This window comes from Tympanuchus pallidicinctus, unplaced genomic scaffold (genome assembly GCF_026119805.1).
Source record: "Tympanuchus pallidicinctus isolate F22 unplaced genomic scaffold, pur_lepc_1.0 scaffold11, whole genome shotgun sequence".
Lineage (NCBI taxonomy): Eukaryota > Metazoa > Chordata > Aves > Galliformes > Phasianidae > Tympanuchus > Tympanuchus pallidicinctus.
This window is the reverse complement of record NW_026294627.1, coordinates 16,598,242-16,612,091: the sequence shown is the minus strand read 5'-3', so window position 1 is coordinate 16,612,091 and position 13,850 is coordinate 16,598,242. Positions and strand designations below refer to the sequence as shown.

The following is a 13,850-nucleotide window of genomic DNA, read 5'->3' as shown; positions in this document are numbered from 1 at the left end:
AGGAACATCAAAAGCAACAGGGGGAGCATCTACTGATCCATTGGTACTAGCAGGCTCAAAAGGAAAATTGAGGTGAAAAACTTAGAAGTTATGTTGGATGTAAAGAAAAAGTCTTTTACAGTGAGAGCAGTGAGGCACTGGCACAGATTGCTCAGAGATGTGTTGGAAGCTCTGTCTCTGTAGACATTCAATGCAAGGTTGGACCAGGCTCTGAGCAATTTGGTCTATCTATAGGTGTCCCTGTGCATTGCAGGGGGTTTGGACTAGATGTCCTCCAGCGGTCCCTGCCAACTCCTAATGATTCTGTGATTTGGTTAAATGGGTGACTTTGCTACAGCAGACACAGATAAGGCTGAGATGCTAACTGCTTTCTTTTCCTCACTGTTCAACAATAAGGTCTTTGAAGTACTAAGTGAAAGAGTTCAGAGAGAAGAACAGCCAGCTATAGGTGAGGATCCAGTTTGGTATGACTAGTGTGAATGAGGGGCGGCTGGGCAACAAGCTGAGCATGAGCCAGCAGTGACTCCGGCAGGGCGCACAGCCTGGGTGAACAGGGGCAAAACCAGAGACTGAAGGAAAAGTTGATAGCCTATTATACAGCATACTTTAAACCACATCTGTATTGCTGCATCCAGTTTGGGACACCCCCTCACTACTTCTTCCAAGAAGGACAGTGTCATACTGGAGTGACTTGGAGACGCAATTGGAAATTAGAAATTCCAACTGGAGAAACTTCTTCATTATGAGGATACACACGGAATAAATCAGGGTGCCCAGAGAAGTTGTACTATCTCTTGATCAGAGGGGATTTTCAAGACCCAAACAGATAAAGCTTTGTGTAAACTGATTTTACTTTATAGCTGACACTGCTTTCAGCATGAGGTTGGACTAGAGACCTCCTTAGGACCCCTCCAATTATCCCTGAATTATCCCAAATAATCCTATTTTGGTTATTGTTGATGATACTTGATGGATTTAGATTCTTTGAGATGTGACAGTGGTTATCTAGTCTTTTAGATCTGAATCTAGGAACTACATCTACTACAACTCCCAAATCTTCTCACATAAAGTAACTGAGGTGACTGAGATCTTGTTTATCACGAAAAATAGAAAAGCTGACTGTAGTGGAACCCAAGCTGAATTGTTCGTTCTCTGTAAGAAATGAAAAATGAATTAAAATCGTGGCACTGAGAGGATGTAAGTGAAGGAAAAATACTCACTGTGTGTCATTTATAAACTTGTCCTGAAAACAGTGTGATCTGCAGAATTGCTACTTAAGCGTCCAGTAATACATCAGTAATGATTGCATTTCTGAGTCAGGTATTTAAAGAGGCTCTTTGGAAATCATAAAATACAGATTGGCAGGGACCTCTGGAGTTTGTCAGCCTTATCCTGTTCAGAATGGGATCAAGTAGGTCAGGTTGCTCGTGGCCGATATCCAGTTGAGTTTTGAATGCTTTCAAGACATGGAGATTGTGCCATCTTGCTTGGCAACCTGTACTCCTAGTGTTTGACCACTTAACTGGTTTTTCTCATGGTATTGAATAGGAAACATTTATCTGCCAGCTTGTGTCTGTTACATCTCATTCTCTTGCTCTGCACCAAAAAGGGTCTGGCTGCATCTTCCCTTTGTACAAAATGTACAATGGAAAGGTCTTCTTAAATTGGTTTGTGAAATTGAAAAAGCATTTTACCGAGGTTGCTGAGGTGACTTTTTTGAGATATAATAAAAATAAATCAGAAATAGAAAGGCGGATTATCCATGAGCAGATGGACAGACTAATAGCTTGCTACCTTGAAGAAATAAGGCTTTTCTGTTCCTCTTCTTTCTATCCCCTGATCCTGTCTCTGGTTCTCATCAAATCCTTCCAGGAGCCAGTTTGAATGACATGGAAAGGACAATTTTCAGAGCTTTGAATGAGCTAAGACAGCTCACAGAGTGCTCTGAGAAACACAGATGTTGGCACAAAGAGAGGCAATGAGAAGAGCAGGGGACTGTTGACAGGAGTGGAGAACAAGGATCCCTTTTAGCACTCTTGAACTGTTATGTTGTCTCACTGCATTTCATCTATAATGAGTAAGAGAGCAGTAATTGACAAAGAATCATAATCACTATTATTAAAATACTTTTCTAACATATCAATGAATACCAGATTTTCAGTTGCATTGCTTGTTTCTTTAGGAGTTAGACTGTAACAATGTGACTTTATTTTTTTTTTTCCATATTAGGTACGAGAAGCTGCTTACAAGATTTTTCTTTACCCAAATGCTGAGCAGCTAAGCTGTCTAGAAGAACTGCTTGCTAGCCGAAACAGTCTGGCACAGTTGGTTGGGTATGACACCTTTGCCCACAGGGCTCTTCAGGGAACAATGGCCAAAAATCCAGGTATAAGGCATGTGTGGAGCAGTAAGCTGAAAAAGCGAATGAGCTGTGTTAGGTGTGATGTTGAAAGCTGCTAGTTTGTTTTGCTAAGTTTATACACATTTCTTCCAGTGAAGTTTCTTATTTCATTTACATTTTGCTGAATGAAAAACTCATGTTTCCTTGTAATTGGAAATAATATGAATAGGGTCCAGTGTTTTTTGTTAAGAATCAGTATTCAGTCTTCAGTTACGAAGTTGCCATTATGCTGTAATGACATAACATAAACATGGTACCGAATTCCCCTGAAATGGTGGTGCAGTGGTCAGTGATATGATTTCTTATTCTAAAAACAACCATATTGTTTTGATGCTCTTATGTTCTAAGGGTCCTTTTTTTTTTTTGTTTGGGAAGCTCTGATCCAAATGCGACACCTTTCAAGGGACTGAATCACCTTTTTTTTCTCTTTTTTTCCTCCTTTTTTTTTTTTTCCTCCCCCCTGCACTTCTAGATACAGTAACGCAGTTTTTAGAGAAGCTTTCTGACCAGTTGTCTGAAAGGTATGTCTTTTCACTAGGATATTTTTGTAAGCAGGCTTGCATTTCAAGAGCAGAGGGATTCATGTACTACAAAATCAGTCGCTGCTTATGTTTTGGTGAAATAAAAAGCAAGACTGTCTCAAGAGTTCTGAGGTGAACTATTAAAGTGTATTGTGTGGCTATGATCAGAGAATAGCTAAGACTGAATACAAGGGATGTGACAAGAAATGCAGGCAACAGTAAACAAGAAGACAGTAAGGTATTGAAGGGCACCTCTTATGGACTTTTCCCATGTGCATAACTTCATGTATGTACTTTACGTCTATGAACAAATTCCCCTTTGTCCTGCTATCTTCCCCTTAGTTTCATACAGCACAAAACACTTTCATCACTGTGTATTAATGGGGTCATTTACTCATGGGGTTGTGCATATCCCAAGCATTCTCTTTCTTTCTGAAAAGAGGGTAAGAAAGATTTGATTGAGAGTACTTGAATGAGAAAAGCAGAAAGGAAAGTTCTTGTACTGTAGTGTATGGGCCTGATGTTTTATAGAGTACTTCCAATCCCTGATGGTAGAAAAAGTATTCTTGTATGCTACACTCCGTTTCTACAAAATCATTCATGAAGTTTTTCATCATACAATTATTTTTCAGAACTCAAAAAGATTTTGAAATGATGACAAAGATGAAAGCGAAGCTTAACCCTCAGAATTCAGTAAGTTAAATTTACACTTATTTTTTGATGTAGCATAAGCTAACCAGATGCTGTATGAAAAATCAACTCAATTTCATATGCAACGTCTAGTGTGATAACAAAGAGGTGTTTTCCATCTTCTGCTTTAAAGTGCTTTTTGACTTCATAGCTGCTATTAGTATTAAAACCAATTGAGCCCGCCACAGTAGTTGGCTGCTACAAAGTGATATTTCTTTTTGATTATTTTTTTCTTGGAGTCTGATCCCACTGTGTATTTGAGTAAGATGTATGCTCTTAATGCAGACTGTTAAAATAACTTCTCAAATTCTGCATTATGATGAATTTAGTACTGCTTGTTTCCCACTGTGATTTAAAGTTCTGTCACTTGCAGAAACTGCAAAAATATGCAAAGGAAAAGAAGTTTACTTGGGGTTCACTTGCTGTTCATTATTGTAATTATGAGCTGGAATTCTCTTTCAGAAATTGATGCCATGGGATCATCCTTACTACAGTGGCGTCCTTCGTGCTGAGAGGTAAGCTCCTTATGTTCATGATTGTAATGTAAATGAGTGCCTTTATTTCATTCCTTGCAGTAAGTATAATGAAAGTCCTCAGTGTAAACAGGGTTTCCTTCTTTGAAGATGTACTTCAATATGAAAATATAAAGAATGTGTGAAGAGGCAGTTGTTTGCAACATTGCTTAGTTACTGTTGGAATGCCTATAAATTTTTGGCTCCTCTGTTGTTTCACAGAAAAGTCCTCTTTGGAGATACAAGAGGATAGAATAGTTTCACAAGAGACAGAAAATCCTCGTTTTCATTTTGCTTTTAGCTCTTAGCTGAACTGCAGTAATGTTTAAAAATAAATCTGGGTCACAGAATACAATCTAACTCCTCTTCAAGCAATAATTTAGTTTACTCCTTTTACTGAACTTGCATTTATCATCCCCTTTCATGGACCTCAAACAGAAAATTCTTGGTTAGGTTTTCACTCTTTGTGGGTAGAATTCATTCTCATCTGTTTTGCAGAGACTAAGAAATAAATCTGATAGGTCCGCCACACAGACTTAAATTGCGTACAAGAAAAGAGATGGCAGCTCTGGAAGGCAGGAGCACTGCGTGTTGTGTTCACTGGGTCAGTGGTGCTGACCTTTTATCCTGTTGGAAAAGAGAATTTAAAGCTGTGCTGCTTTCACAGAGGGAAGAGAAAAAAATCTTTCCTTCATTGCATTGTTGTGTTGTTTTGTTTTGTTTTCTTTGGAGGGGGGCAGAAATGTACTTCCAGCTTTATGCCTTTTACAAAAGAGATGCGGTTACGTCTCTAGTAGTACTGTGCACAGAGCATGGTTTTCATTTTTGTCTCTGTTGTGTTTTGGCACTCAGTCGTTTGTGTGGTTGTTTTTGTATTACTATGAATTTTGTTTCTTCTGCTTTTCATAGAAAAGTATTTCTGTTTAAAAGAAACCAAATGCATGCTTTTGAGTGTTTCCTTTGGGCTACGGTTATTTTGTGGCTCCAGCTGATGTACTGAACCATAGTTTTGTTGTTACTGTTGATAGATAAGGTGCAAATTATCTTTACAATTATAAGAGAAGGGTATAAAGAGAATCATAGAATCGCAAGGTTGGAAACGACCTGCAAGATCATCATTAATTAATATAGCAATGTTATAGCATGTCACATGCATCTCTAAGGATGGAAGAAACACTTGATGAGACAGTGCCTGTGTCTGTTGGGAGAGATACCCTGTTCTCTGTTGTTCTCTGTTTTGCTCTGAATGACCATATTTTCACATAAATGTTGTGAGCAAACACTGAACAATGTGATCCTGATGTGATCTTGTATTACTCTACATTTTATTTTTTCTCCAGATTTTAATCCCCTGCGTGCACTTGGACTGTAATACTTGCCCCTTTTCACTCCTGTAGTTTACTGATCGTTTCTGCTGTTTTTTAAGGTGAACAGCAGGCGGAGCTCCAGACTTAGCTCAGGAAATACATTTTTCTTTCTGTAAACTCATCTACAAAAGTTTTGTTTCTGTCAGCTTTCACCAAGTCTTTTTCCTGGAAACTTGATCCTACTTCAAAAAGTGCCGGTCTCCCATTGATGGTAACAGAATAGTAGGGTAGTTTACTTCCTTTTTTTTCTTTTTCTTTTTTTTTTTTTGAAAATGATGTTAAGTATCCTCTCTGGCTTTAAACTTACAACAGACTGATGTTGTGCATTTGACAGAAACTGGAGACAAAAGTCTGAAATCCATGGCAGAAGTATCTTAAAAGGAGATAGAATAATTAGAAGAACCTCAAGAATTTTGGCAGGCTAAGGGTAATAAAACAGTGAATGCTGGAACATGCTTCAGCCTCTAACAAGTAAGAAGATGTCTAATATGTGTATTATAAAATAATGCTGTTGTGTTTTAGTGCAGGCAAGTACCATGGTATTAATTAAATCCCATTACTTCTCAGTAAGTGCTGCTGAAGTTATAAGTAATTCTCAAGGCCCTGATCCTGCAAAGATGTAGTAGCCCTGATGACTTCATTTGGGTCATTAAAAAATAAATAAAAATTAATGGAAGAGACCTTTTACAGTCCGTTGTTTGTCTTGAAGTTGGGGTTAACTGTACTTAAGTCACTTCCAACTGAAGCATAGAACTTTTTGTAAGAACTGTCAGAGGCAAGCTTGCAATATTTGGTGCTGACTCCTGTTTTCCTAACCTTTGTTGCTTATGAAACCGGGCTGACTCTGTTGGCTGTAATTCACTTTGGGGATATTTGCCAAACTGTGAAAGACTTTATTCAAGAAACAATTGGGATATGCTCTCAGGGTCTTGCTCTCTGTGCTCTCTGTTCCTTTGGGATTGCAAAAATGAGTAAGACTGGCCTTGGGGATGAACAAATCAATACCAAAATAATCCAGTTTCCTGCTCTGTAGGAAGGAGAAGCCACCATGACAACTGGAGGCATTTTGGATCCTGGGGTAACCAGCTCAGCAGAATCTAGTAACAATTCACTCCTTTCATGCTGGGACTGTACATAGATGTCTGGCTCGCAGGGAAGCACATTTGTTTTTCAGGGGCAGGGGCAATATCAAGGTACCTGAACATGGCTGTGAATGTTTCTAAAAGCACAAACACTACAAGCTGTAACTGCATTATTTTTAGCTTTATGAAAGAATGTTTTCTATTGGGAATGTTGAGTGGAAAAACAGCCCAGAATATTTGTGGAATATGTGAGAAAACTGTCACTTCTGTTCAAATTGAATCCTGAAATGAAAAAAACAATGCAAATTTTTAAAAGAATCAGGAAATCTTTCAACCTAAATGCCCATCGAGAAGGAAAATTTTCTGTAACTATCTGTTTATAAGCAAGGGAAGGCATGTCTTCTATTAAATCAACTTACCAGTCACTAAGCTGGTGGATTAGTGTTTTTGGAGGAAAAAATGAAAGCTACTGAAAAGCCTTGCTATATTGTTCATTGTAGAACTGTGATTGTGAGGAAGGCTCAGAAAATTGTGAGTTTTGTTGTGTGCAAACTGCATACTCTAGAAGATGCTACTACTTGGTGGTTTACACACAGTGTTTTGAAACATCCCAGTAAAAGAATTTCACAAATAATTTGTTACCCTTTTCTTCCTGTTATCACTGAGTACTTAGTTTGTTATCTTCTTTACCTAAGAGTTAAAGAAGTTGCTGTAATACAGGCAAAGCATAATATATGTTAAAAGTATGGCAAGAAGCTTTAAAGTCAGTGGTCATTCTTTCTGACTTTAGCATGTTTTATTTGCATGACGAGTCATTCAAAAGCAGAACATACAAATCAAGAATTATTTATGTATTCAAATAGCTGTGGAATGTCAAAGAAATTGTTGTTTGATATGAAAGCAAAGTCAATCTAAAAGTCATATACAGTGTCAGTAGCAAATCAATATTCTGAATTATCCCCTGACCTCCTCCTTAGCAGTCTAAAAGGTACAATTAACAGAAGGAGAAAAGGATACAGGTGCTAGTTTATGGTTGACGAGAGTACAAAGGCTTTCTAGTATTATTATTATTTTTTAAGAAATTCAGAGTCTTCTATAAATCATGGTTAATAGTCTCCCTTGAGGTAAAGAATTAAATTTCATAGTCTGGCATGTAATGAAAATTGGAAGGGGTTTTCCTTGTCTTGATCTCCTTAAGTTAACCTGAGGGGTTTATCTTTTATCTTCCACTAAGAAGTTTTTTTTTTTCACGTTTTTTCAAGTTTATTTGAAAGTTTTGAGAGAATCTGTTTCATTAAAGATGGTTCCCTTAGTGTTCTGAATTTTCATGGAAGTCAACAGGATAATTTTTTTCTCAAAAGCAAAAACAAAGCACCAGGATTTATCAGGGACCACAACTTAATAGCCACAGATAAGAATTCTTGCCAAGGGACTAATTTGCAATTGTTAAAGAGTCAGAAGGCTTAGCTCTGAAGAGCAGCAATACTTACTCAAATATCCCTAATGTCCAAGCTTATCAAAAGCATCCTTATTGGAATAGATGAAAGTCACGCTACACAAAACACTCTTAGTTTCTTTCCAAATATACAGCTTAAATGAAAGTGATTTTAGAAGTCTGTATTTTATTTAGACTCAGTGAAGTCATACAAGCTTAGAAATAATTATTTATAATGACATACTACGTCTTTGTTCTTCGCAGAGACACAGCCTTTTTGTTTGAAGCCTGCTGTTCTTGAAGAATAACCAAACCTCACTGTGTCAGTTAACTTCTTTTTTTTTTTTAAATTGGTTTTTAAATTGGTTTGGCTACATTGCTTCTTTTAAAAATACTGCTGGGCTGCATACTGTAAAAGTGAGGTGTCTGGATTTTTGAAAGTAGTTTATCCTTTAATATAAAGCAGGAATTAACATCAAAGAAACTACTGTTTTCTTTGATATTTCTGCTTTCTTAAGGAGAGTACTAGGATTTTTCTCTCTAACCTTTCTGGGCTTACATTCTGCAATAAAGTGCATAAGAAAATTTTCATTCTTTCTAGGGTTTGTTATAAATACGAATGCTCCAGGGTTTGAATTCAAACATTCAGAGTGAAGTGAGGTATTGGAATATGTCTTAAGACAAAATGAAAGCAGAACAGACTTGGTTTTTTGTTTTTATTTTTTGTTTGTTTGTTTGTTTTTGGTTTTTTTTGTCTTAGTCTTTCACAGTTTTGGACATTTGAGCATAACTTGCATTATGCAGTTGTGCAGGTTCAACAAGGTAACTGAAGGATCACTGTTAAAATAAAGAGGACTATTTCTAATTCTCGATATATTTTTTTAACTGAAAGCTTGGTGGAGAGGAAAATACTCTTACTGTAGAGAAGAGTTCACTTATATATTTTTTACACTGTTTCTGATTTGTTCAGAGCAAGATTTCTGTAATGGCACCCTTCCTTTTTTTTTTTTAGGAGTGTGATATTTCCTACAGCTAAACAAGAAGCAACCTTTTTTAAAATCTAGCAGTGTAAAAATGTCTGAATTTCAAGAAATGGTCTTTCAGATTTATAATTATGTTTTCTGATGGTTCTATCTGTATTGTTATTTCTTTTTTTCTGCTCTTCCAGAAATGCATACAGGTTATATAAGTTTCACATAAGGACTTAAGAAATTTAAGTGCTTAAATTCAGGAATGGTTCCGAAAATGTACTCTTGACTACTGGTATCAAAAATCAGTCCATACTGTGTTTTTGACCTCTGATACCCAAGAAAAGAAATCTTTTGGCTAGAGTGTGTATTTATTTGCAAGGTTCTGTTGTGATGCATCAGACCACCATTCTCTCATCTCCTTCACATTTCAAAGGTTTCTTCTCCTAGAAAGAAGTTGTGCTGTTCATCATGTTGGGATTCAGCTATGCAGTTCAGCCAGAGAAGTGTTAAGTTTCAGAGAGGAGCAAGAGCTCAAGCATATTTCAGTTCAAGACTTCTGCTAGGTAGCTCAAGTTAATACCGTGCTAAGCATGCATGGCCTCAGAATTGTGTCCACCTTTCTCTGAGGACACAGCATCCTAAGTGTCTGTTTTAAGCACTCTGAATCACCTTGCTTGTTGCCCAGAGCTCGTGTTTTGAGGGACAGGATATCCAGGGATATTCGACTCTTGCCTGTGCTTGCTTAGGTGATGTGAGCGCTTTCTCTTCCTTAGGAAAGACTTTAATTGTGTCTCCATGCGCTTGCCTACTTTAGAGACATCGGTAAAATGTTCTCCTAGTGATGTTAGTATGCTGTGTGCATCACCGTCCTACTGAATTCTTCCTCACTGCTCAGATGATGTAGCAAACAAGCTGCAAATTATGGCACAGAAGAAAACCGTTCTTCTGGCACTTCCCTATAGCTTCTGTCACCAAATGAAGCTCCAGTTATTCACTTGTTTCCAATGTAAACTTTAGCAGTCTGTTTCCAGAGCACTAACCTTTCTTGCTAGTAGCAGTAACCCTTAGCAGAAACCTTATGGATAGCACAATGCCTGTTAGCACAGTTCAATTTGAGCTGCATTCGCTTCCTTTCTTATTTCTTTTCCCAAAAACACATCAGTGCATTTCCTGTTGGAGATAAAAGTTGTAACTTGGCTGAGCAAATGCAGAGGCAGTTTTCCAAAGAGTGATCAGAAAATGTTTGGATTAAAGCAGCTGCTTCTTGCTGGTTTGCTTGACTTTTATACCACTTTAAATAGAAAAAAAAGCTAGACAGCTATTCAAGTCTGCAGTTAATAGCAGCTTGAAAATCTTGCATAAAGTGATTCTCTATGGCTACTGACATAATATATAGTATAAAAATACATATTAGGATTATCAGTAGCTATTAACATGCAGATTATGGAGATTGCTTTGCTCTGAGGAGGGAACAGTTTTGGGGCAGGCTAAGCTAAGGCACTTGGGAATTCTGTTCCTTTTGATGTAGGGTCAGCCACTATCAGTTAATTCTTTAACTAAAGCATTTAACTAAAGTTTTGGTCTTGTTCTATCCATAAAGAAAACATGCAGTCAAATGACTTGTTTTGCTGGGGTTTTGTTGGGAGGCTGCTGCGTGCGTTTTCAAATTAATTTCACATTTGAAAAAACAAAAGAAGATCAGAGAAATGTCAAATACCTGGCTTAGAAGATGGTTAACTTTGAGATTCCCCTTTAGCTTCAGGAGAAATTCACTTTACAGTCTCGGATCTGCTCTCAAAAAGGCTCTGCATCCTACACAGACAATCTCTATCTGTGTTATGTAGCATTTAAAAAGTGTATTGATAGAAGTCTGCATCTTAGAGTTTTATGCAATATTTTAGATAATCTGACCAGGGTCACGGAGTGTTTTGAAAATACAATCCCAAATCCTTGAACACCAAAAGAAATTTAATTCAAAGGACTGAGAGAAGAGAAGTTTGGCTTGCTGTCACAGCCTGTCGCCATAGCTGCCAAGAAGTTGTGCTGCAGTGTTTTAGATTAATACAGATTGAACACTGAAATATTGTGCCTGAGAAATGTTATGTTCTTGCAGTTTCACTAAGGTGATGAAGTGAATAACTGAGGTTAGGGAATCATTTACTAGCAAGCAGATGCTTTTTTTCCTGTCATTTGGAAATGATGAAGTTGCTAATGACTGCTACTGTTGGAGTGCCTGGAATCAAGCAAGAATCTTCAATAGGGAGCATGTAGTTTGTCTGCAAATTTTTCCGAGTACTTTTCCACCCACATCCTCCAGCCAGACCTCAGTTTTACATATCTAAAAGAGATTGTAGGATTTCCTGTTCTGCTCATTGCGTACCCTTTCTTTGGGAAGGAGTCAGGGCTTTAAAATTAATTTCTTCCCTTTTCATTGTTGTTATTTAATACCTAGTGCTACACCTTTCACTCTGCGGTGATTAGCATTAAATCTTGGAAGTGGGGACTCAGAAAAAATTCCATCATATGCTTGTTCTTGCCACTGAAAGGCAAGATCATCTATTAATAATAATTCCAGGAACTGAATTTTTGGTTATAGGACATCAGCTTCAGTTATCTGAGGTTTTGGCTAATTCATAAATAAGCCCCAAAAGAAAGTTTTCCTGGAATCAGTGCAAGTTTGGGGTTGGACTTTCTTCAGTGATAGTTGATCTTGATGTAGCAAGGGGGTTCATATAAAAGATAGGACTGAACTGAAAAGTTGGAAATTAGTTCTGTATTTTAATGTCTAGAATAATTATTTGCTGGTTGTTATTGACTGGTGTTAAAGAAAGATTTTGAAGAGGTTCTACCTGTTTCTCAGAACAGTTGCTTTTTTTCAGCACCCCATACTCATTTTAATTTGTGTTATTAACTATAATGGAATAAAATAGAATAAAATAAAGGAGCTCAGCTGAGAAGAACCTAGAAAGATCAAGGATTATTGGTTCCAACTTCTTGACCACTTCACAGCTAAACAGAGGCTAAAGCATATTATTGAGTGTGTTGTCCAAATGTCTCATCAACACTGACAGGCACAGGACATCAACAACTTCTCTAGGAAACCTGTTCCAGTGTCTGACCACCCTCATGGTACTGAAGTTATTCCTAATGCCCAATCTGACCCTACCATGGTTCAGCTCTGTGCCATTCCTGACCTGCCATTGGTTCCCAATAGCAGAGCCTGGCACCACCCTCTGCTTCCTCGCCCCAGGGAGCTGCAGGAAGCAAAGAGGTCATGTCTTAGTTTCTTCTTCAGGCCTGAATGTTCTCAATTTTTGTTCACAGGACATAGCTCCAGCCCTGTCACCAGCTGCAGTGCCCTCCTTTGGGCACATTCAAGCTCCTTAACATCCTTTTTCTACTGTGGAGCTCAGAACTGCACAGAATTCTCAAGGTGAGGCTGCATCAGCACTAAGTATAGCAAGTGAATTATGCCTTCTCACCTGCAAAATGTCCCCCAAAATGCAATTTGCGCTCTTGGTGCTAGGGCACTACTTGCTCATGCTGAGCTGCTGTAACCAGCACCTCCAGGTCCCTTCCTATTGAGCTGCTTTCCAGCCAGTAGGCTCCAGTCTGTGCCTGTGTCCAGCACTGCTCCACCCCAGATATAGGACCCTGTGTCCAGTCTGGGCTCCCCAGTACAAAAAAGACAGGGATCTCTTGGAAACAGTCCAGCGGAGGGCCACAAAAATGGTGAAGGACCTGGAGCATCTCCCCTATGAAGAAAGGTTAAGTGAACTGGGTCTGTTTAGCCTTGGGAAAAGATGACTGGGAGGGGATCTAATCCAGGTTTATAAATATCTGAGGTGTGGGGGCCATAGTGGTGAAGCCAGACTCTTTTCAGTGGTACGTGGAGACAGGACAAGGGGAAACGGACATAAGATGCAGCATAGGAAGTTCTGCACAAATGTGTGCAGGAACTTCTTTACAGTGAGGGTGACGGAGCACTGGAACAGGCTGCCCAGGGAGGTGGTGGAGTCTCCTTCTCTGGAGATATTCAAAACTCGCTGGGACGCCCACCGGTGCGACCTGGTGTGGGGAACCTGCTTTGGCAGGGGGGTTGGACTCGATGATCTCTGGAGGTCCCTTCCAACCCCTACAATTCTGTGATTCTGTGACCCAGCATTTTCCTGTGTTGAACTTCATGCTGTTGATAATTGCTCAATATTCCAGTATATCTAGATCCTCTGAAAGGCTTCTTGTCCCTCCTGAGAGTCAGCAGTACCTCCTAGTTCAGTGTTATCGGTGAACTTGCTGAGGATGCAAGCCAGATGTAAATTCACTTACAGTTCATCATGTAGCATGGTGTGAACCTTCGTTTAGAAGGATGCTGTGAGGGACAGTACCAAATGCCTCACTAAAACCCAGAAAAATTACATCCGCTGCTTTCCCTTCATCCATTGAATAGGTGACCTTATCATGAAAGGGGATCAAATTACTAAGATATGATCCTCTGTAAGTCTTTTGCTGACACTGCCCCTCAGGAATCCTAAACTTTCCTAAAGAGAAAGAGTCTGAGGAAAAGAAGACTTCCTTGATTGAGGAGAATCTGATCAAAGATCATCTAGGCAAACTCGATGAAAACAAACCCATGGGGCCTGATGGGATGCATCTACAAGTACTGAGGAAACTGGCAGAAATGATTGTCAAGCTGCTCTATATTGTCTTTGCAAGGTCATGGAGAACAGGAGAGGTGCCTGAGGACTGGAGGAAAACCGTTGTCACTTCAGTCTTTAAAAAGTGCAAGGAGGAAACTACAGGCTAATCAGCCTCGCCTCTGTCCCTAGGAATGTGATAGAACAGCTTATTTGGGAAATTATCTCCAATCGAGT

The 13,850-nt window shown here is 38.8% G+C and overlaps 2 protein-coding genes across 2 annotated transcripts in view; one reads left to right on the top strand and one right to left on the bottom strand.

Annotated features, from left to right (window-relative positions):
- Positions 1-13,850, bottom strand: part of TNFRSF19 (TNF receptor superfamily member 19) — a 501,102-nt gene that overhangs the window by 371,328 nt on the left and 115,924 nt on the right. The window lies entirely within an intron of this gene.
- The window catches only part of MIPEP (mitochondrial intermediate peptidase), a 67,436-nt gene that overhangs the window by 8,315 nt on the left and 45,271 nt on the right, over positions 1-13,850 (top strand). Inside the window, exons 7-10 of the mRNA XM_052671195.1 lie at positions 2,230-2,386; positions 2,874-2,922; positions 3,555-3,615; positions 4,075-4,127. Coding sequence (XP_052527155.1) covers positions 2,230-2,386; positions 2,874-2,922; positions 3,555-3,615; positions 4,075-4,127 — 320 coding nt within the window. The remainder of the gene's footprint in view (positions 1-2,229; positions 2,387-2,873; positions 2,923-3,554; positions 3,616-4,074; positions 4,128-13,850) is intronic.